A 25,558-nucleotide genomic window follows, 5' to 3' on the forward strand; every position below is an offset into this window, starting at 1 on the left:
GAGACAGATTTCTTTAATCCTGCTTCCTTCTCTCCCATGCTTGTAAAGGATTTGTATAATGTTGGAGGAGTGAGAAGAAAAGAAGATCAGTATGTATTAATATCAAACCAAGTTCCTTTCAGTTCATCATATCATAGAATGGTTTGGGTTGGAAAGAACCTTAAAACTCATCCAGTTCCAACCCCACTGCCATGGCAAGGACACCTTCCACCACACCAGGTTGCTCCAAGCCCAAGCCAACGTAGCCTTGAACACTGCCAGGGATGGGGCAGCCAGAGCTTCTTTGGGAAATCTGTTCTAGTGTCTCACCACCCTCACCATGAAGAGTTTCTTCCTTATATCTAACCTAAATCTACCCTCTTTCTTGCTTATGTAATGTAGTTAAAGAAATGTAATAATCCAATACATAAAATATCCTGACCAATAATTTTTTTAATGAAATTTTAGTCCTTATAGACTATTCAGTCTTTCTACTTCTTCATCTGCAAAAATAATCTTACTCTTTCTTAAGCTACTGTCAGCAGTATTTCTATACTTTTCCTCCATCTTGTAGCTATCATTTTTTTTTCTTCCCTGTTTTCCTGTTTGATTTCAAATGCTCAGGCAGCTGCCACGCTCTTCAGCTCCCCATTCTTTGAAGTGGCGCTAAACACAGTTCAAAATTCACCAGGTAACAGTGAACTGAGCCAGTTCTCACTATGCCAGAAAGTCTTCACCGTGACAGTGCATCCTTCAATGTTGGCTTCTGGCAAACGTGTTGATGTTTTCTTGTACAGACTGTTGACAGGTTAAAAGTGAGAAATTGGTTGCAGTTCAGTGCTGAGAAAAAGTAGACCACAAGTACTCTTTCTATACTTAATTTAAAAAAAAATTAAATATTTTTTCTCATTTTAGAGATGAATGTTCTATCAAAGTAAAGTATTATCAAAGGCTGATTTTTTAAAATATCGCATGTTCTATACCTTTACTTATACAATAAAGTAGGAAGAGGGTTGTTTTCTTAGAATTGGCTTTCTGTATTTTTTAGAGTTGTGTTTGATTATTTAAATGTTCCACAATAGTATCTGATATGTTAAATGGTAACAGCACTTTGCTTACAAGTGTGTCCTCTTGAGATACCATTTCATGCTTTTATATATGTTAGCTTCCCACCCAAGAGAAATGCCAGCACTAAAGTGAAAGACATGGATTTTTCAGGAGGATTGTAGTGAGTACATGATTCTGTAAAACTCTAATATTGTAAGTTGGACTTTGGTCTGTTTTCTGATTAAGACAACCTCTAGAGAGAAGTCTAGTTAAAATTACCATATGCTTTGTCTGTCCTGGGATTTTACAATGTTATTCAAGTCATGTTATTCAAGTCCAGCATTTTTCTAGATAAGCCCAGCCTGTAGCTTAGAACCACGCAGCCATGAGCTCACTCTCCCCTTTCCACCTGCCCTCTGGGTGGGATGGGGAGGAGAATCAAAAGAATGCAAACCTCACAGGTGGACATAAGAACAGTCCAATAAATAAAGTATTATACAAAACCACTACTACTACCACCAATAATAATAATAATGTTAAGGGAAATAACAAGGGAAGAGAATATAAAACTAAAAATGGAAAGGCAAAAAACCCCAACAAACACAAGTGATGCACAATACAATTGCTCACCACCTGCCAACCAATACCCAGCCTGACCTGAGCAGCAATTTGCCCCTTCCAGGTAACTTCCCCCAGTTTATATACTGAGCAGGACGTGCTGTGATATGGAATAACCCTTTAGATAGTTTGGTTCATGTATCCTGTCTCTGCTTCCTCCTGCCTTCTTGTGCCCTCTCTCCTCACTGGCAGAGCGTGAGACTTGAGAAGTCCTTGATCAGGTTAAACATTACTTAGCAACAACTGAAAGCATCAGTGTGTTATCAGCATTGTTCTCAGACTAAAGTCAAAAACACAGCACTGCACCAACTACTAAGAAGGAGAAAAATAACTGCTACAGCTGAACCCAGGACAATTCTATAATCAGAGTCTTCCTTTTCTACTTCCAGAATTAACTAATTTCTATTTTCAGTTCCAACACTTTTAAAATTAAAACTCCTCTGCAAATAATTGGTTTATCTGTTTTCTTGGTTCTTACCAGTTTGGTGGACAAGATGATCTTTTGTTTCTGTTGCTGCTACCATGGTGTTTGTATCAACCCCTTGTAATGTACTGTGTACTTCCATCAGTCAAGGGTATGGGAGAAGGAAAAGTAGTAGTAGGAGAATATTTTTCCTTCTCCACTTGTGATAATGGCAAGGTTACTCTATTGCACTGTCTTATGTGGTTATTTTAAATCCCATGCTCTTCTGCGTGAACAGCAATAAAATACATATTTTCTCATGTTATATTTTAATAAGAAGTTGTTTCAGTTCATTTTACTTAGCAGAACACAGTGTTTTTCTAAGAAGTAAACTGCAGTTTTGAAATTACCAGTAGAGAAATAGGAAAACAAATTTGCTCTGCTTTCAAAGCACTGCAATTTGATATTAAAAATTATTTAGATATCAGCATTTAGGTATCCCTACATTTGTCAGATTATGTAGCTTAATTTTGTAATTATTATTTTTAAATGTTATTTTAATTAGATTTTACATAGCTTTCGTTCACAGTCATCACATTGATAATTAAATATCATAATTATTTTTTCAGTTCTCAGTGGTGTAGAAAATAAAATCTAAGATTAATTTGGTAACACTGGAAAACTTAAAAATAGGATCGCAGATTCTCCTAAACTCTTAGGTATACTTATAAAATCTTAATTTCTGGGGGGAGTTTTACAAAGTGACAGAATCTGCTGACTTGAACTAGAACAGAAACTTGCAGATCTGAATACAAATCTGAGTTGTAAATATTTTATGTTAGAATTAATAGATTTTTTCCTTTACTAAAACCCTTTGGTTCAGTCAGTTATGTATTTTTGAAATACTTAATAAGGTTCGATAGCAAAATTTATAATGGAAAAGCTAGTAGTAGTAAGAGTTTGCTCTTAATAATGGAGATAAAGCGTATGCTCATGCCGCATTGTTAAACTAGACAGTACTGTATTTCATGCCAGATGTAAGTTAATGGATAACATCAGAAATTGGAAACACATCTGGAAAGAATTAATTTAAATATAAGAAATGGATGTACACCTCACCTTGATTTTTTTTTTTTTGTGGACAATAGCTATGAATAGGTTTGGCATAGGTGAAATGCAAACATGTTTATAATACAGAGAGAGATTTGACATTTGTAGTTAGAAGTGAATGCCATAAAAATACACTTGGGGTATATGGTGATCAAAAGTAAGTTTTGTGTATTGAAAGAATGATATATTTTTATCTTTTCCAGTCTGAACCAGAGGGTTTTTCTCACTTCCACTTGTACGTCTGTGCTGCCTTCCTTGTCAGGTGGAGGAAAGAGATCCTGGAAGAGAAAGATTTTCAAGTAAGTGAAAGGGGATATTTTTCAAGGACATGGTGGTATTTATTAAATTTAGCTTCCTAGTGTTACTTGGAGATGGATTTATGACAAAATACCAGCAGTTGCAGCAAGACTGACGATATCTGTTAGAGTTGCTCCAGAACTGTTAGACCTGAAGTGATGGACTATAAGGAATAGGAGATGCATTTTCTTTGTCTGCTCTGGAAAAAAAAAAAATGCTGTTTTAACTGAGAGAAGCTTTGAGAAAATGATTTCTGAAGATGCTGTTGCAAGCAGAGCCTTGGTATTTCACAAAGAGATTTTTCTGATAAGGTAATTGGATATTTTTTAATGTATTTATAGTTTTTCATTTGTATAAATAACAGCACACTCTAACAACGTGATTTTCATTCTTTCAAAAAAACCTAGGCAAGCTGTCTTTTAAAATTAGGAGTCTGTTTTTCAGTAGGAAATAAAAGGGTTGTAAGACTATTCACTTCAGGTCCCTGCATTTCAAAACCTTACATTTTTTCAGCAAAGAGCATATCAGGGAATTGTTTGGAATGGAATTTGAATGTGATAAATGGGCAAATAATTTGCATATGCCTGTAGAAGTTCAATTGTGATTGTGAAGTGGTGACAGTTCACTTTCATAGAAACACCATATATTGCATTTTACCCTATGATACGCATGCAATGCCTGAAAGGCATTTACGTCCTGCTTACAGGCTGACTGCAAGCAAACCATGCTGCACAGCCACCACCATTGCCTGCCTCTGGGAAATTGCCTGTTACCAGCTTGTTTTCTCTCCATCTGACTGAACTCTGTTGCCCTGTACAAATGAACCATTGTATAAATTTGTGTATCACTTCAATCTATTTTATCTTTCATCATAAAATGATTTATTCAGAGCACTTTAACTGCAGTTGCCTATCTTTGCAATAAAGAAGTGCCTAAGGGCACAACTAACTATAATTTATCCTACTTGTTAACACTGTCAGATTTTCTCAATTTATAGTATTTTATCAAAAACAACTTTAATGTTGGCAGCCATGCCTCTCAACTACCAATGTTCACAATGTTAATCCTTCCTATTAAATTTTTCCTGTTGATTTCCTGCACCAATTTAATAATTCTCCACTTTTTCAAAGTCTATTGCAAGTATGTTTAAAATAAATAATAATCTGGGGTGTAATACTATGAAGATTTGTTTTGTTCTCCTTACATATTTTGAGATTTTTTTTTTTTACTTATTTAATAATTAAGGTATTTATTTGTGGTTTAATTTCTTTATAGGCTATGGAAACTAGACTATGAAGTACGTAAATCTGGAACACATTTATCAGACTGCTTTAGCTTGCTTACAACTTAGAAACATAATTAGTAATTTTGAGGATCCGTAGCACTAGTTTTATCACAATCGGATGTTATCACTAGAAGACTTGCCCTTCTTTATTGTGTAACATGACCTTTTAAAATTACTACACTAAAGTGTTATTAGTTCTCCAAATGATGCTTCTCTCCCACAGGCAAGAATAAAATTCATTATTCTTCTGGTTTGTTAACAGTAGCTGTAGACTGTTGCCTTGGCTTCAAAGTGGTAGCACAAGCAATAGGTATTTACACTGGAATATTGGGAAGTTCAGTTTGTGTTGTTGGGGTACTCTAACTGCATTGAATTCACATTATTAAGAAGTCATAGCTATAGTACATTTTCTGCTGCATTTTTTGTTCTGTAAGCTGTATCAAGAATCATGGAAGCATGCATCATCATTTCTCTTGCTTATGCATATGATAGAGGTAAGTCTTTTGACTTCCCACAGGTTAAGCCAGTTCTCTATGCCATGTCTTTATAAATTGGTCCTGCCTGACTACTGTAAAATAGAGTACACTGGAGAATGAGGATAACTATTTCAAACTGCAGTGTCCCAAGAGAAAATATTTGATTTTAGGAAGCTGAGCAGAGGAGAAATGACAAATGCTTTTGTTTTGCTGTGAGTTTATAGTTGCTTGTATTTTGTCCTGCTTAATATAGGTATTGGTAACCTCTTTAGTAAACTTTGATCCCGTTTTGAACTTTGCTATTTGATGCCATCAGCTATGTGATGCAATGCTATGTAACGAGGGCAAAAATTATTACATGCTATTTTCAGGTTTTACAGGGTCACTTTTTGATAGCAGTGAAACTATGCTGATATGCTTCCAGGTAGACATTTTAAATATTTCATGCCCATGTACAATATAAAGATTAATTCTATAGAAAAGAATGATAGTGGTTTAGTTCTAGTTAGAGCTTGTTAATCTCCCGTAGTTATCACTTCTTGAGAGAGACAGTCTGCTTTACCTACATAGGATGCCTCACAAACCCAGGTGCAGAAAGCTCATTTGTGTAGCGATGTAGCTCTACTCATACTTCAGATTAAAAGTTTTTACTTGATATGTGGGGAAACAGAGAACAGAATGGGCAGACAGTAAATGGAAGACCTTTTAACGCTGGATTACATGTTCCTTTGTAACCCATGTGATGTTTGATACGATCAAATGGGTCATTCTTGCCTTATGACACTTCTGTCGATGGTATAAATATTCTGTGTTAATTCACTGATTTCATACTAGTGTCAGATTATAAAAAAGAGAAAAAGCACTAAATTTACTATGGATACAAATACAATATTTTTTAATGTGATAAAACATGTCTTGCTGTGCGAATGAAGCATATGAAATTAATTCAGTTTTTACTATCTAAGCTTAAGTAATTAAAGATACAAGTAATGAAGACCTTTCTATTCATCAGCATGTTTTAGACTTTGACTTATTGTCATTCATTTTCCTAAAAACAGCCGTAATTCTAAATTTTTTCTGAAATCTTGGGTTGTGAATGGTTAATGCTAAAATATTCAAGCATGGTTTTAAGCACATTTAGAATTAAAATATTAATAGAAAACATGGCTATTGAGTTTATTGTTACCAGATATCTGAAAGTTTTGTAAGGAAACAAGACTTCGGGAACTAGATCAGCTGTCAAACTGAATGTAAGCTAATAGTAATGTTGGACTGATACTGGTTTATCTGTTAGATACTAAAGATATAGTCCAAATTTTCAGTTTAAGTAAGTCATCATTTTATTGACATAACTGAGCTATAAAGATATATTCAATATGTTGTAGTAAGGAATCTGTCTTGCAGATTTTTACTTTGTGATTTGAAGATACAAGCATTTCTCTCTGTTTAACAGACATTTTCACCCATGCTGTCATCAGCTCACATCTTTATTACTGCAATGTCCTTTTCTTTGGCTTTGACAAATGCATTTTTGCTTCATTTAAATTCACACTGACTGCAAAGAAGCTATAAAGATCACTTTTCAGTCCATCATTTTTTCTTGCTTTGCATCTCCTTTAGCTCCCTTTCCTTTATAGCACCAAGGAAAACTTAGACATTTTCTCTCCCAAGGCCTTTAATGGACTAATACTGACACCTTACATGTCATCTCATATTCAGTGTTGAGATGCTGACTGCCAGTATATCAGCTGGTGATGACAGCCTCATCACACGCTTAAGCTTGCAAGAAAGTATCTGTGCTATCTCCCAGATAGACTGTCTCACTTAAATGGAGCACCTAATGCAGATACTCTGTTACTTTCTTCTAAATCTTTATGTAAGTTCTGTTTTTCTGCAATACCTAGAATAGACCCGACAGGTAGGCTTCAGCCTGTTAATAGCACTTGCAAGCACATTGACTAGTTTGGGGTTGCTTCTTTTTACTTTTCTGTGAATTTATTGTCTCTTGGTTTATACTTGAGCCATAAAATCTTCAGGGTAGTGACTGTCCTTTATTCTGATTTATACATTCTTTAAAATAATGATTTTGTAATTCTATTTTGTAGAAATACTAAGGAGTAAGCCATAATGCCCTCATGACTAAAAGGAATGTGTGCCCAATTGCTTGTCTTATTAAAATTTAGATAAGTGCTCTTGATTTTTGCCAAACGTTTAACTATGGTGAAGTATTACAAGCTAATGTTAGTTGAAATAATAATGTGAACCATCATCTTTCTACATCATATGATCAATAAAATTTAAAGGAAATGAGGGTTGTTATTACTTATGTGAATGTTTATGCCTTGTGAAGTTGTTGTCAGCTTTATTCTTAGATTTAATCTTAGGTTTTGCATGTGGTAGTTTCAAGAGGGATGCCTGTTTCATGGGATAGTGACACGTTTCACAGTGGAAACTTCTGAAAGTCAGCTACAGGTTGGCTTTGAAGTGCATCTTCAGCTCAGTGATGGAGTGAGCACTGTCAGTACCTTTGGTTTGTTTTGCCTTTCCTTCCCTCTTTAATAACCACTTAATTAGAATCCGCACAAGGTTCAAAGACTCAGTGCTACCTACCACACTTCCTAATTCCTGAGATTTAAGTCCCAGCTCACTTAAGTACTTTGCCCCTTCTTTGAAATAAAATTAGAGATGGTCCAGGTTAGTGTCTTCTGATATCGGTAAGAATACACTACCGGTTTTTCAACCCTCATTTAGCACTTGAGCTTGCCCTTTTAGTCTTTTTCCTTATGTTTGTCAGCATTTTTTGGGTGCAAAGACACCCAAAAAATGGGTGGTCTGTTTTCTGCCCATTAGATTTATTAGATTTCAAAGTTCCTAAAGCATTATGTTATTCCATGAAATAGAGGAATAGTGCTCTCTTTTTATGAGTGAACCCTTGGCATCTGAAGGTTAATGGCTTATGTTGCTTCAGGTGTAATCTCAAATTTAAAGAAAAAAAAGAGAAAAAAGGTGTATTTCTTGCAGAGGATTTCACACCTATATTAAATGATATTAATATTCAACAGGAAAGTCTGAATTAATCAGAGAAATCTAAAATCAGAGCTATTGAAAATGCTTTGAGTTTCATCCCTATTTTCTAGAATATATAGATGATGAGCATATTGTCTCCTTATTTCATTCTTGAACTTGTCTGCCAGTTATCTTCATTGAAATATAACAGACTTTATGTGCAATCAAAGACCAAGTCTGTAGCTTGCATTTATCGCTGTTCAGACTGTTACATTTATTACAGGTATATCTTTATTTCACTTCTCACATGAACTAGCATTTCTTTTAAAGTGGATTCTTGCTTGTGAGCTAAAATCACTTGAAAGAGAAGGTTTTAAAGACAGACAAATCTGATTCTGTACACCTGCCAGAATGTGTATTTACTACAGCTACACAAGTTAAAAAATACAACTTTGCACCCTAAAAATGGATTGGTAGATAGTTACAGAAGTGATTGAATAGGAAGGTGCTTGGAAGACAAATTCAATTCACACTGCTGACTGCATAGGTAACAGACTTTAGTTTAGAAAGTTTAATATTAATATCCTTCCTAGTAATTATCTATTATAGAAACATCATATATCAGAAACATGCCTTTATACCATCTGTATGCTCAACTACAGTAACAGTTTTCCTTAATCTTTTGTTATCTTGTTCCTAGCTTATGATGTGAGTTTTTAAAGAGTTACTTTTCTTCATTAAAGTGCAGCAGTTCTCACTTCAGATGTTATGAGGCGTAACTAATAAATATATTTTTAATTTAGCTTCTTGGTGTGTACTGTGCTGGAAATTTAGTTCTCATTACTACTGCAGTAAAATAAATGTTTCTCAATTTAAAAAAAAAAGTGATGTTTCTAAACAGTTTAGCTTTCTGATCAGAGGAGTGTTCACCCCTCTTCTATCTAAGCTCTGTGATTAGAGGTATTGTGGTTCTGATCCTGCGCTCTCACTCTTCAGTATGCGGAAGCTAAAAGGGTCTTTTCTGAGAATGTACTAAACCCTATAAAGAGTTAGGGACAGGGAACGTGGAAATCTTTCTGACTTTAAAGAGCCTGGCTACTAACATTGCTGTGATTTTACTTCCTGCTGTGAACGCTTTTGGAAGATATTAATATATTGTCATGTGTTGCCAGAAATTGGAAGCTCTGCTGTTTTAGAATTTGAACATCATAGCTAGCAATCTAAAGAAGTTGCTCCTTAATCTCAGAGTACAAGCAGTAGGCAACTGGGAGTTAGCACTCTTGAATCATGGAATCACAGAATAGTTAGGGTCGGAAAGGACAAACCCCCCTGCCATGTGCAGGGACACCACACACTAGACCATGTCGCCCAAGGCTCTGTCCAGACTAGCCTTGAACACTGCCAGGTGTGGACTATTTACCAATTCTTTGGGCAACCTGTTCCAGAAGAGCTAACTTACATTGCTAAAATCACTAGCATTATTTTTGCATGTTTACTATTTAAAATATGTTTCCAAGAAGGTATATGGTAAGTTATAATTCTGAATACTGTTTTTAACTCTGTGTAAATGTTCACGCCATTTGAAAAAAATCCATTTAAACAGTGTTTTTCTTCAGTTAGTGCCAATTTAAGTTACTAATTTGAATGGTTTGCTTTTCTGATAGGGAATATGTTGCAGTTTTAGATGATGCATCAAATTAAAAAGTTCAAATGTGAACACTCAAAGTGCAGTTCTGTGCTTGGATTTCATGTGCAATATACAGCAGTTCATTAACTTCTACCCATTGTTTCATGCAGAACAACATTTTTGACAACAGTTAGTGTACTTGACAGCTGAGGTCAGAGTACCATATATTAGTAGAACTGCGTTGTAATTCTGATGTTTTTCTGTGTTCTTCAAAAAGACCAAAGCAACTATATGACAAAATGAGCAGTGATTTGTATTTGCTAAATCAATTATATGTGATATTAGCTAATATTTCTCTTCCTTATTTTTCAAATATTAATCTTTTAAGTAACAAAAGTATGTTAACCAGGTGCAATAGTTCAGTACAAATATTGTTTGTAGATATGATTCATGTTACAGAGACCAGTTAGATTGAAAATGGGTTACATTATTTAGTTAGGCTTAAGCTTTAATAAAACCAATCCTGTAAGCCATGTCTAAATTAGAAATAAAGTAACTTTAAATTACATTTGTAGTCAGTGGATCTCAGTTCTGATCTCAGCCTATCCTCTGCAAATATTTATTTCACTCTATTAATTACAAAGGATCATGGCATCAGCAGAAATTAGAATTAATCTGTTAAATGCCTACATTTAGTGGTCTGGATATTGAATATGCTTTGAAGAAGCCCTTGAAGGTTTGAATGTCCCTTTGCAAGCCCAAATATCATTTCCTGTACTGACTGTCACCAGAGATGTCGTTCAGTAGGAGGAGGGTGGGAAGCTTTTAAGCATCCAGGAGCAAATTCTGTGGAAGCTGCTGAATAGAAGGAAAGAGCTGTGGAACATAAATCCACTTGTAAAACCTGCTATTGGGTGAAGAAAAACTGTGGGACATAGCATTTATACAATTCATATTGCTTGCAAGATACCTTTAAATTCTGAATGCTTTCATGGGCAAGAAAAGGCATACATTTCTTTGTATTCTTCTGGGCACTTGACCATGAGAGAGTACCAAACCATCCCCATTTGTGTGCAGCTCTTTTTTTTTAATTATTATAAATAATATTATTTTCTATTAAATTATTATTATTTGAGTTTAAGGAATTCATTAATATAGCTTTGAATACAATATGGTTTTGGTGGAAAACACATCCATGTGATTGTAATATGAACATGATTTTTCAAATGTGCAAACTATAAGATGCCTAGTTTCTACTTCTGAACATGCTAATTGTAACTCTTCTTTAGTAACCAGTTTTATCTCTTTACTGTAACTGAGTGAACACTAGAGTGAGTTTTAGTTTACTTCTAGTTATTCTGTAAAATTATACTATGTGTTCTGTATACGCTTCCCAATAATTGATTTAATATATTTTATTGGTTTGTTTTAAACCTTCCCATTTCTACCCATTTTGCATAGTCACTAATTAGAAGGGCAGCCTGAAAAAGGAATATTACTAAGAAGTCACTTGGCCCCTGACTATTTACTGTAAGTCTCTCCAGAATCAAAGGCTCTTGAAGAAGGAAATATTAAGGATTACAAAAACCACAAAGGCATGGAGAGTTACCTGAATGTAGAACTTTAGAGATCATTCCAGTAACAATGGCATAGTAATAATTTCTTTCTTAGACTCTGGCTACTGTAAAAACTGTAGGATCCTAACCCTTTAATCTGGTAAAACTGATTACCGACTCCTGTTATATATCTGCAAAGTTCTGCAGTTTATCAAAATCTTCTTTTTGCTGTACTTGAAAATTGTGTATTTCAAATGTGATTAGATTGATCCCATTAACCTTACAGTGTCATTGGTCAGCTTTTCCTATTTGCCTCAGGAATTCTCATTTTTAATGGAAATTGCTTGCTGAAATTAGCACTAGATAAAGCATTTTTCTCTATTGTTTTTATTAATGTTGTTGTTTTAGTTGCAGGAAAACGTTTAATATGGTTTTGTGTCCCTTACTTGATTGTTTTTATTGAAGTTGCCCTTGCAGAATGAACTGACGCCCAATAAATAGGCCCAGATGTAGCAACAAGAATTAGTAGCAAATGTGACTTTTAGAGTGCATGAGACTGGCCTGGACTAAATGCAGTGTAATCATTGCTGTCTTAAAGGGGGTTTCCTTATGAACAGTTTTATAGAAACTGTAGGTTTGGAATACTTATACTGTGATGAGTTCCTAGAGCATTCACTCATAAAATATTTAATGATGGATAATATTTTTCTGAGGTGAAGAGCAGTACTTGTATTGTTTTACTTTATTTTCCAAGTCTGTATATTCTGAAAATCTAGGAAGGACAAAATGTTGCCGTGGTTAACTGATGCTGGATTTCATAGCATATTGTGCTGCTGTTGTTGAAGTAAACCACAAATCAGAAGTAATGCAAGTGTCATGCACTGGACCTATGGCAATCATATAAAATGATTCCTCCAGTTACTTTATCAGTATTTATAGTGAGAAACTGTAAGTTGCTGTCTTGGTCACTGTATCTAAGTTTAATTTAGGCTAAATTATACTTCTCAATAAAAGACTCAGCAGTGATTGCAAAAAAGTAAGGTGAAATTCTATAAAAGCTATTTTACCACAGTGTAATAGATACTGCATGTGACTTATTGTATTGAACTGTTTGAGATCGGATAATAATGTTACAGTGCTGTTTCTAATCTGGGTTATGTGTTTTATTGTTGGTTGTTTTTTTTTAAACACAACTGTAAATGTATTCTTACAATGATGGCATCCATATGAATTTTATGCTTTCCACAATATCAGGTTATAACACAGGGTGATAGGTTTTTAAAAGAAACCTTAAGCTGATAAAGTTTTTTGCACAACAGAGGATCTACACTTCTGTTATGTTGAACTACAGAACAGATAGGGCAAAATGCTACAACAAATCTGTAGAGTTCATAACACACATATCATTACTGCTACTAGTGTGCAAGCAGCGTGATGAAATGTTTGAAAATGTAATGTTGTCCTAGAGTACATAAATCAGTAGCTGAATCAGAATCAAGTCGATACATAGTCATACACAAAGAAAAAAAAAAGCTGTTTGGGGACAGAGGACTCTTGACAGTCTCTAACAAATTTTGTCATGTTGTCAATAAGTTTACTTAAATAACTTTTGCTAAACTTTTGAAATTATGGGTTTGGCACAGTTTTGTGGTTACATTTAATTGAGAAGCTGGAATGGTTAAGTGGTTCTGATTGCAGCTAAAAATCGCATTGTATGTCATAGTTGAAATAGAAGTCTATTTTGCTTATTCTAGAAAAAAGAATGAAATTAAAATAATGTGCATAAAATACAACGGGTATGAAGAATATAATTTGTCTAAGATGCAAGAGTAAGGACAATATTTTGTGCACTTGCCCATAAAGTAGTCCTTAATAATCCTCTGGGTCTTTGTATGGCTTCAAGTGAACCAGAATAATAATTCAGTTTCGGCTTCAGTTGAGTTATTTGACAAATTCAGCTCACCGCTATTTGCAAATGCTACTCTTGAAGGGTTAAACTGTACATGGAAAGAAAACCTCATATTTTGGGTCAGACCTCAGGGATCTGGAGACACACTGTTGTGACATAAATAGAGTAATACTTCTTTTCAAAGCATTTTGACTTGGGCACATTAAGAATCAATAAAATACAAGTTCAGTAAATAGGCTTCAAAATCAAAACTGTTTTGCAAATATGATTAGCAATTCAAGTATAATTTGCAGAGCGTTATACCAAGAATCATAGAATCATAGAATGGTTAGGGTTGGAAAGGACCTTCAGATCATCTAGATCCAGCCCCCCTGCCATGGGCAGGGACACCTCACACTAAACCATGTCACCCAAGGCTTCGTCCAACCTGGTCTTGAACACTGCCAGGGACGGAGCATTCACAGCCTCCCTGGGCAACCCATCCCAGTGCCTCACCACCTTTACAGTAAAGAACTCCTTCCTTATATCCAATCTAAATTTCCCCTGTTTAAGTTTTAATCCGTTACCCCTTGTCCTATCACTACAGTCCCTAATGAAGAGTCCCTCCCCAGCATCCCTATAGGCCCCCTCCAGATACTGGAAGGCTGCTATGAGGTCTCCATGCAGCCTTCTCTTCCAGGCTGAACAGCCCCAACTTTCTCATCCTGTCTTCATATGGGAGGTGCTCCAGTCCCCTGATCATCCTCTTGGCCCTTCTCTGGACTTGTTCCAACAGTTCCATGTCCTTTTTATGTTGAGGACACCAGAACTGCACACAATACTCCAGGTGAGGTCTCACAAGAGCAGAGCAGAGGGGCAGGATCACCTCCTTCGACCTGCTGGTCACACTCCTTTTGATGCAGCCCAGGATACGGTTGGCTTTCTGGGCTGCAAGTGCACACTGAAGCCAGCTCATGTTCATTTTCTCATCAACCAGCACCCCCAAGCTCTTCTCCGCAGGGCTGCTCTGAATCTCTTCTCTGCCCAACCTGTAGCTGTGCCTGGGATTGCTCCAACCCAGGTGTAGGACCTTGCACTTGGCATGGTTAAACTTCATAAGGTTGGCATCAGCCCACCTCACAAGTGTGTCAAGGTCCCTCTGGATGCATTCCTTCCCTCCAGCGTATCAATGGAACCACACAGCTTGGTGTCATCGGCAAACTTGCTGAGGGTGCAAGAGGTGAAGGTTTTACTTTCTATTTTATAATTGAGACTAACACGTCATTGTTAATACTGCATAATAAGATCCTAGCAGAAAATGAGATGAAAGAGCTGAGCTGAGTTTTTTACATCTGTGTTCTGGTATTCGTTTTTGAAAAAGTGCTGTTTCATTCTGGATATGCTTTTCTTAGATGATCTTAAGTGAGTACCAAAATCAGATAAAACTTTCTACCAATAGAAAATGAAATTACAACCAGGAATTTTAGGACTGACAAAACTTCAAAGGTATCAAATTTCCATGTTAAAAAAAAGGCAAATTTTCATGTTAAAAAAAAACCACAAAAAAAACCCCACACCAACAAACCCCAGCTAAAATCATCCAAAGCAGAAAAGGTTGTCTATGCTGTCTGTTTGGTAAAAAAAACCCACAAAATCCTGTACTTTTCAATAAGTTAATCTATAAATCTTCCAATGCCGTTGTCCATTGAAACAGCACATAATGTGTAACTTTACATGACCTTTGAATTATCACGTTTTAAAAGAGCAGTGCGCTTCTTGGAACTGGAAGGGGTTTTTGATTCTTGCAAATTCCATTGGATGTTCTTATCAGTCCAGATTTCATTTTTCCTACAGTTGTGCTATATCTTGAATGGTTTCATCATAATTATTTCTTTTTCTCAGTGGAAACATTGATTTTGTCTTAATTGCAGAATTATCATATTTTCTCTTCAGTAAAGTTGCCTGTCGTAATAATTTGAGCCTTTAGGATAAAAATATCTACGTAATAGAGGACATTTGCTGTAGAAAAGCAATGCCAGACTATCAGTGTGTCAACAAATTATACTGAAACTAATTCAGCTATAAGTGATGTGATGAATACCAATGGAATTGAGGAAGTTGACCAAGACAAAATTACTAATGACGGAAACATGAAATGAGAAAGTGCTTGAACATTTAGCTTGTAATGCCCATTTCTACAGGCTTACGGGGAGAGAATCAGAAATAGAATAAATGTAAATTTAACTTAAGGAATAATTACATGATTAAAAATATGCTAAGTAATTCAATGGATATCATAAAACTGAAGAGGTTGGAAAATATCCCAGTTTATTTCAGAGCAACTGAAGTCCAGATATTCAGCAAAGAAATCCAGTATCCAAATTATACCTTCTAATGAAATGACTGAATTTATTTGAAGATTTGATCAAAATTAGAAAATGAAATAAAGTTTTTGATCTTCAGATGATCAATGCACAGTATTGTTTAGTGGTCAGAGTAAAGACCAATTAAAAAGTGAGATCTGATCTCTGATTTTAATTCGTAGTATTTTTATAGGCAAATCTCTTAAGTTTCAGTTCTGTTTTGAAAGGTGACCATGTATTCACGACACCTTTTATTCAGATATAGCCAATCATTATTTTCACAGAAGATGTCTCTGACTCAGAATATCTAAGAACTCAGTTGTATTCTGTGCTTTCTCATTACTGACATCACTTACTCCACTGAAAACCTATGGAAGAGCATAAGGGTTTCCAAAGATATCTATAGGACCTTACATTGAACACAGTGTTTCTTCCATCTCTTAACTAGATTTATCTGTGAAACCTAAAGTGCAAGAAAAATTCTAAACCCTCAGTCCATAGTGGTTTGACTTGCTTTTGTTAGGTATGTTTTAATCTACAGTTGGTTACTAAAATTCACTCGTGCTGTGAATGTCAGAGAACTTCCTGCTAGCTAACTGCCCAGTCCTTTAAAAAAAAAATGATAAAGTTTAGTGAAAAAATAAGATTTACATTACGTGCATGAATTTCACACAGATACCTACCTAAAGTATGCATGTTTCAGTCTGTTTTGAAGAAAAGCATTGGCAGTATGATAAAGCATTCCACATTACTGCTATATTCACTTGTTTATTTCGGCAATATTGATGGAATTTATTCTAATTTTTGTAGTAATTTTTCATAGTGTGTGGTAAGAGCATTTTTACCGCAGATGCAAGGAGGGGAGGGGAGAAGGGACAGTGTGATTGTCAAAATCATTGAAAGAGCAGCTGCTACTTAGTAACTAAAAGTAGCTGTAGCTGCATGTCTGAACGCAGATGTGACAAGTTTGCAGCTGTTGCTCCCATGAGCTTTAATGTATTTTATTTCTTGGCACATTCACTCTGAATTAAAAGCACAATCATACCCAAGTTAAGGATTTTGATGTTTTGCCGTAAGTCAAAATGGGTACTGTACTAAGATGTACCGGTTTTAAAGTGGTTTCTACTTTTACCTTTCTTTAGTCTTTCAAGTTATATGTTGTAGCATTTATGTCTTTTCTTTAGAAATGTTTCCATCCACCCATTTGACATCAGATCAGGTATTAAAATCCAGAGGCTTCCAAGTTTTGGCTTTTCAGATAAAATCTTGTCAGTAATCCAGAGGGTGAAATTATAGAAGGGGATGATTAATTCTCTTTTCCTGCTCTTCAGGTCTTAGGAATCTTTTCAAATAATTTGATTATAGTTTATAAATAGAGTTGCTGGTGAAAAACTGTAATAAGCACAGGAGAATTTAATGCACAGAATTCCTGAAGATAGAAAAAACACACAGAGCAAAATACAGATTTTTTTGTATCAAAAAAAACCATAAGAACTCTTGTTACAGTCACAACTTTAACTGCTGTCCTCATGTCATTAACAGCTAAATCTGTTATCTGGCAAAACATGCCTGTGTGTTTGTGTAATCATTGAAACACAAAGTTGTGTTTCAGTGATTATACAAGTAATCTGAAACTTGTAATGTTTCTTTATCACTAGAGTTAATTTCACCTGATGTACAGAGTTTATAAATTTTAAGGCAGGCAAACAAGTGTTGTTTCTTCTTGACATGTAGTTCATCATCTGCTCTGGCTCTGACCATAATGAAGTCTCCCATCATAAAGCAGTGTGAGAACAGCATAAATATAATGTAATAACAGCATGATTTAACAGCATGAATCAGCAGTGGACTATTGTGGCTTTCCAAATCTGTACTGCAGCTTCGCTATTTCAACAGATTGTTAGAAAGTAAATGAGGTAGCATTAGGGTTGGAGTGGTTCCAGCTGTCATAAGTAGACTGACGTCATGCTTTGCTGGGGTGCAAGGATGCTATTTCAGCCTTCAGTCCTATTTCAGTCTTGCTGAACATGCTATCATTTCCCTTGTGGCAGCATGACCACTCACAAATAAGTGATACAGAGTAGGTCATGAATGTGAAACTGTAATGAAAAAATGTGTTATTTTATTGCATTTATTTATGTTTTCTTTACTTTTCAGAAAAGAATCTGCTCCAGTTAAAATAATTTTGGATATTTTTAGCTCTTTGGATGGTCTTAGGTATTTATTTTTGCTTCCATGAAGATTTTGAATACTGAGTTACTTTTTGTTAATGGATCTACCACTTAAAGCTTATCAGAACTCTTCTCAGTGGTGGGTTTATTATCTTCGTGTGTAGACATCATTGTACCCTTGAGAGTGCTCTTCAAAGGCTTTTCCTAATTTTCAGGAAGACTGCAAATAGGGAAGCTCCAAGGTATCAGAGGATAGTACTGTAAAGACATTGTAGTTTTCTTGTGACCATGGTGTGTCCAGCTAACAATAATAAGAAGAATTATTAATATTTTATGCAGAAATAGCTTTTTCTTTATTTTCCTTTATGGATTTTAATGGCAAGATTATAACATATAAGTTGCTCCTGTATCTGTGACAATTTTTTGTTTATCTATCTCAGACGACTCTGTGAGAAGAAAGTAATATTGTTATGTTGTTAAAGATAATAAAGGTATCATTTTAATTATAAGCATTAAATTCTGTCAGCTTTACTAAGTCATTACTTTTCTCATAATTATTGTTTATCTAGTTACAGATCCAATTTTCTTACTATCAATTAAGAAGAACGTACGAATAATTTTTTCCCCCAGTGTTATTCCTGGCAGCTTCATTTCTATCTTTATTCCTGAAAAGTGAACCTGCATTAGGTAACAGACAACACAATGAAACTTGATTTCATTCTTTGGTGATATATATTTGGTTGATAGATGCAATTTTTCAAAAGCAAATAGACAAAGAATATATTACAGGGATCATACTAACACATATAACATCCTAAAAGGATGTTTTTAGTTAATCATGTTCAAGAGGCAATTTGTTCAATGAACTTCTGTGAGAGTCAGTAATTGGCATGACGCTAGTCAGCATTTCCACTAATAAAACAGCAGATAATAATAATCTGTGGGTGATACAGATTTACCATTCTGACAAAGTGAGGAGAGCACAGCAGTTACATAAACTAATCTTGAATCACTCATTCAGTTGACCTCTTCAGGCAAGCTGTGTGTTGATACAGCCAAATGAAAAATTTTTGCAAATACAGGATAAGTAGGATAGGTCGTGTCTCTGGAGTGAGAGACTGTAGCCTGGGATGCATGGCTTCTGAAATGATCCTAGGGGGAATTGCTAACAGCTCTCTCAGTGCGAGCTAACAGAATGATGCTGTGGCACTTGGGAGTAATTACATCCTGAAACCAGAGAACATAACAGCTAGTTTTGCCTTTCGGTGGGGGGGAGGTTTTGGTAATACTGCAACCAGTTCTGATATCTGCAGTCAAAGACATAGTGAGGGCTTAGAATGGATGGCTGAAGTGTTCAAAATGTTTAATTTGTCAAAAAGAAAACCAATAGGTTGATTGCTTAACATATGAGAGTACAGTTTTGAAATGGCAGTTGTCATTGCTAAAGCATATGTGTTTTTTGCCTTCACACAATTACCTCTTAACCATTTTAATATCTAGTAATTTTTAGTTATACTTACTAAGAAGCACACAGTGTTAGAACTACATTGCAGATATAAAATAGAAGTCTAAAACTGTGGATCTCCGTAAAGCCTAGTTGTGGAGAAAAAGCATTATTTTGTTTAAAAAGGCTTCATTAGTTGTTGAGTGATCAATGCTTTTTTTCATTATTATTTTTTAGTTTATTGTCACCATGTCCAGTAAAATAATGAAATTCTAGAAACATATTAATTCTATTCTGCCAGTAAGTTCTGTCCTTCCTTATCTTGAAAGTCTGAAGTAACAGGAAATATATCTGTGTTTTCTGTTCAGAGCTTTACAGCTCTAAGGATGCTGAGACCACTCCATAACAGGTCCAGCAATGCATTTTGCGGGCTGTGAGGAACACCTTGCAAAGTTGGGGTCCCCTCTAATCTGCATGCTTTGTCAAGAGTTGTATTTGGTCTGACTCCTGCTAAAGAAAGGGAAGGATGTGATGCAGGGTGCGTATAATCTGGAGAGATTTCTTGTAAGCCTTGCTTTATGGCTTGTATTTTACAGAGATGCTGTTACTATCCAAGTTCTAAATCAAATCTTCCAAACAATGAAAATCTGATTTTATTGTCCCGTAAGCTTGGAGAGAAGCACTTTCTGATGGCTATAAGGTATTTTTCTCTCATCAACTAATGTTTGTATTTGTTTTCAGTAAATACCACAAAAAGGAACTCTGCGTTTTCTCCATTTCAATGTAAAAAGGATTTTCTTGAACAAAGCAAAAACTCTTGTTCTTCCTGAGTAATTTAAGTCACCTGCTAAACTAAATGCACTGGCAGAGCTTCCATTCAGTTAGTAGTTCACAGCTGTCACTGGAGATATCTCTCTACAAAGAAAACTGTTTTCTTTCCGTGTTTATTTCTTCAGCAGAAACTGCTGCATAACAATGTCAATTATTGGCCTTATCTGTGTGTAACCCTGGAGAAGACTAAAATCACAGGCACCTGTACACTTGACTACCAAACTCAATCAAAACTACTGATAAGAGAACAAAGAGAAATTAAAAGCTTTTCGAGTATGAGCTGAATAATAGGATGAAGTGACATATGCTTTTCTTTGAGACAAGCAAATGGAGGAGGATTAATTTTCTTTCTTCCAATTCTGTTCTCTTCTGTGGTTCCCTAAATGCTGGTGTGTAGATTTTGCTGTCTTACAACAAAATTGTCTCATTGCAACTACAATACAGTAAAAATAACAAGAATTAAAATGTGTATTGTTTTGTCATCTACTTGTAAACAAATTGGATTTAAAATTCTTTCAGAAATGCCATTTTAGCAGATTTACTACTGCCATCGTACTCCTAGTTAGCTCTTTCAGCTGCCATCAAGAGCAAGATCTTTACACATGACAATTCATTTGCTCTCTGTAGTGTTTTTTACATTAGACATCCCTTTGCAAATATAGTAAGAGCTCCCATTTATCCTGTTCTAATTCATTTTCTGCACAATAGCATTTGCTTGCTGTTAGCTGAGTGAATAGCAATAGTTGCATCCACTCCTCAGGAAATGATTCACTAAAGTTTTGTGTTAATATTTTTTTCATCACAGTTCTTGGACATGTGCTTAGTTTCAGGTACTGATCTGCATACAACAACAGGTTAAACAGGGACAGCTGAAATCCTTAAGAGCTGTTGTTCTCTACCACATCCTCTCTTAAAGATTGCTGCCGCCGAGAAAAGATGACAGAGCATAGCAGGGCCTCTGAATTGCCAGCTCTCAGGCAAGCCTATTAAAGAGAACAGAAATTGCCACCAGGAATATGCCTCTGAAAGTTATATTTCATGTAGCTGACGTCTTTATTCTCTTCTGTGAGAAAAGGCTACATCTTGCAAGCTGTGCTATAGTTTCCTCTCTTGGAGATTATTGTGATAAATACAGGAATTTCTGCCTGCTAAGGAACAGATGAGAGATGTAGTCACTGTGGGTAAATCAGCCCATCAAACACTTAGATTATATCATATAATGCACCACTGAAGTATTTTTCCATTGGAACTGTTATTACAGTTTTGGCCAAACCCTTAAACACATTTTGGTCATATTCATTTATTTAAACAAAATGGCATTTTATTCACAAGGTATGGTCTTCTAGAAGAAAGAATTTTGTCAAAAGTCTCAGATCTCTAAAGAAAATAAATTCAGGAATAATGTTTTCCTTAGAACATACTCAGTTTATGTGTGGTTTTGAGTCTTTAAGATGAGCACTTCAGACAGAGTTTTCAAAGCTTTTTTCTGAATCTCTGAAGGCACAAGGCCACAAATCTTTTCCTAATATAAAGTTTTACAAAACCACACGGGTGTGAGAACCTTATACCTGGGAGAAACACTGCAAACTATTATTAATACTTAGTTTATGTAATACTAGCATCTGTCACATGCTAGAATAGCAGTTATTCTGGAAAAATAGTATTTCAGAAAACAGTATTTCTCCATATTGATTTTCCATGCTTTTAGTGAGATTTGTCCTTACATGGTGGAAAATTAAGGATTTTGCCATGCTTGATCTGGAGCTGCTTTGCAGTTGTCAGAGCGCTCCTCTGCCAACTGCTCTGTTAGTACTGCTACTGTGACTGTGGCCGCTGCTTTCAACGTGCAGATTTTTGTGACGTTTTAGAGTATAAACTTGTTTATTTCCTTACATGTATGAACTAGGATTACCAAGAGAAGGTACTCATGGCCTAAGCGCTTTCAGGACTTGAATCTGGGAAATCTTAAAAATCAGGAGTCAGAAAGGATTAACCTAGCCCATTATCACCCACTGTACTGAAAGACATTCAGTTCTTCTCTCATGTTTGTGGCTGGAAGCTGTTCTTTGCTAGATAAGCAAAGAATAAATCCTGAATTTGGCTGCTGGTTTGCAAGCTCATGTTTTCTGTGAAAGTTGAAGCATTCATCATCTTATATACAAATTTGATCTCAAATTCTGGCTGGCCAAAGCTGAAGTTGTAGATTTCTGTTTTTATTAGTATAGTGATAAGAAAGAAAGGCGATTAAATACTATATAAATAAAATTTGTTAGTATTTTAATTGTCTTAGAATACTGGGGCCTTAGGCATTTGTATGTACCTTAAGACTTCCAAATGCTCCATTTAGAATTGTCATTTTTCCATGGTCTGTGTATATTCTTTGTCTATTTGCTTTTGAAAAATTGCATCTCTCTGGGACTTGCATGAGAATTCTGTTTGGGTTTTATGTAATCTCTTCAGAATTATGTTTATCAACAATAGCAGACTGGGAAATTAAGAACTGGCCATGGCAAAGAGTATTAAAAGAATGTTGCATATTTAACTTCGTAAAACAAAGCTTGAAAGGGAGTATGTTTATCTTCTAGAATGCAATTGGATCACTTTGTAATGTGGGTAAAGATGTAATTCGTAACATAATTTTAGTGAAAGATCAAAAGGATATAAATTGTTCCATTTAGATTTATAAACCATTAGATAAAGTGAAGCATCTCCAATGTAAAAGTATCAGGACGTAAAGAGTGGTATGTATTTTCTGACAAAGCTTTATGTTACTGTGTGGTACAGTAAGATTCATCCTGGTTTGGATTTCTTGTTGTCCACAGACAGATTGAATGATGTGTTAAGCACAGATGTTTATCGTGTTTCCAACATAGTACTTATACTGGTTTAGAATATTTTAATTATTTAGTTTATAGTATACAATTGAATTATACTGTGTTAATTTGAGTTAATGCTTCAGTCTGATTGTCTATGGAAGCACTTTTGGAACTTAGAATCATAGAATACTTAGGTTTGGAAAGGACCTTAAGATCATCTAGTTCCAACCCCCCTGCCATGGGCAGGGACACCTCACACTAAACCATATCACCCAAGGCTCTGTCCAACCTGGCCTTGAACACTGCCAGGGATGGAGCATTCACAGCCTCCCTGGGCAGGCCATTCCAGTGCCTCACCACCCTAACAGTAAAGAATTTCCTCCTTATATCCAATCTAAACTTCCCCTGTTTAAGTTTTAACCCATTACCCCTTGTGCTATCACTACAGTCCCTAATGAAGAGTCCCTCCCCAGCATCCCTATAGGCCCCCTTCAGATACTGGAAGGCTGCTATGAGGTCTCCATGCAGCCTTCTCTTCTCCAGGCTGAACAGCCCCAACTTTCTCAGCCTGTCTTCATATGGGAGGTGCTCCAGTCCCCTGATCATCCTTCTGGCCCTCCTCTGGACTTGTTCCAACAGTTCCATGTCCTTTTTATGCTGAGGACACCAGAACTGTGCACAATACTCCAAGTGAGGCCTCATGAGAGAGAACTTCAGCTGAAGCATCGTTTGTTCTAAGATGTACAAAGGAAATGCAATTTCATATATTTTTCTCTTTAAGGCATCAAGGAATGGCTGAAATTTGAGGTGATATTATTGGTTTTCTACATTGAGAGAATCCATGCAGCTTGAATGGTTCCATCTTGTGATTTTGCCTGCATGCTTTGCTCACCAAGGAAACTTAAATGATTTCTTAGTGTGAACAGTGATGTTCTCCTCAGAGTTAAAGGGACTTTTGGCTTAGTTGTTATTGATTTTTGTAAGATTTCTCAGGCTAACTTAGAAATTTTCAGTTATCAGATTTCAATTTTACAGGTTCTTTATCCGTCCTTTAATATCTTCATGAAGGTGGTTTGGTTCTTCCCTTCCACCACCAAGTCCTTGGTTCTCTGTGTTGATGTCCTGAAGTTTGTTAGAGGTGAACAAATGCTTTGTGGATTTTGACATTGCAAGTGGGGAATATTTATTTAAAATTTAGAGGAAAACGCCTATTTATGGCTTCATGTGGTGAGGGTGATTAAACAATGGAATGGGAATGGCCTCTTTCAGTCCTATATCCCTAAGATACTGACAATATTCCACTTGAATTATCCTTAGGATTTTTTTCCTTTTTTTAGTTATGAAAATACACTGAATAGCTGCTACATTGTGAAATATTTATTGCATGTTAGAATTATATATCTCAGGTAGTTCTACTTAAGATCTGTATACAGGCAATTTTATGTCAGTGATCCTTAATATGTTTTCTCTAAAACAAGATGAGATTTTACTCAGAACGATTTACAATGTGAAGTACCTTTTTGTCAAAACATACTAATTGCTTAAAGTGGAAAATACAGACGTTTTGATGCACTCTTGTCCCTGTGGTTCATTATGTTCAATTGATATTTTATGATTTTCTTTCTTCTTTTTTTTTTTTGATGAGCTTTTAGCTATTCATACTATGGTCTTAAAATTTAAGTCGCTGAGAGGGGTGAATATGTATGAATTTGGAGCTGTATAAAACTCTTCCGCTTAAAATGCCTTGCCAAATTATGGTCAGGAAAACCAAACCAAGTGGGTAGCATATGGACTTTATGGAGAAGCAGAACTGTAAATTTTCTATTGGAATCTGCTGTACAAATATTTTGATCTTGCTTGACTACAGAAAAAAAGAATGTAGTAACTTACTCATTGGCAATTCATTTCAGAAATGAAATTCAGCCACAATTGCTGCAGTCTTAATTTGTTCAGCAGGTTCTGTGTTTGTTTATTGTTTTTTTTTTAATAGGATGACTTCTGATCTTCATGACTTTGTATACTCTGGAAATTTGCATCCGTTCTTTATTTGCTTCTTTTGCACAGAGCTAGTGACAAACGATTTATCTGGGCTTCTCCTTAAATGTATTTGCTATGATTATATTTTGATGCATAAGAAGTACACATATCTCCAAATACCAGCCATGTAGCAATATTTCATCAAACAATATGACAAAAAGCATAGAGTGGCTCAGAAGCATTCTGCTCTGTGCTGTAGCAATTGAAGCACAGATGCTTCCTGGACCTTTCCCGGGTAGTCAATTTTCATATGAGATTTTTAAAATGGAAGTTCTGTTTTTACTAGTTTAAATGTAAGAAAGAATTCAAGAATATTTTTGTTTGTCTGATTTAAGCATGAATTTACACCAGTGTTGGAGTAAGTTTACTTCTTCTTCTTTCTTGAGCACTGAATATTCTGTGTAAGTATCTTCGGTTTCACATGCATGTAATTTTGAAGCATTTTGAGACAGTTCAGAATAAAAGGTATTACAGAAATCAGATGGCTTTTTATGGAGTTGAACATCTTTTGTGTCCTGTGGGAATGTTTGCTTTGTTTTTATGTCTGTGTGCTTAACCTTGTCATATAAACCTGTAGATAATAACATGTATTTAGTAAGTTTGT

The 25,558-nt window shown here is 35.5% G+C and overlaps 1 protein-coding gene across 2 annotated transcripts in view; it reads left to right on the forward strand.

Annotated features, from left to right (window-relative positions):
- Positions 1–25,558, forward strand: part of TBC1D22A (TBC1 domain family member 22A) — a 169,894-nt gene that overhangs the window by 133,977 nt on the left and 10,359 nt on the right. For both annotated transcript variants that reach the window (XM_061467491.1, XM_061467492.1), the window contains exon 12: positions 3,361–3,456. In XM_061467491.1, the coding sequence (XP_061323475.1) occupies positions 3,361–3,456 (96 nt within the window). The remainder of the gene's footprint in view (positions 1–3,360; positions 3,457–25,558) is intronic.

This window comes from Pezoporus flaviventris, unplaced genomic scaffold (assembly GCF_033815535.1).
Source record: "Pezoporus flaviventris isolate CSIRO_AGI_PZ_B2104156 unplaced genomic scaffold, CSIRO_AGI_Pfla_v1 ptg000045l, whole genome shotgun sequence".
NCBI lineage: Eukaryota > Metazoa > Chordata > Aves > Psittaciformes > Psittacidae > Pezoporus > Pezoporus flaviventris.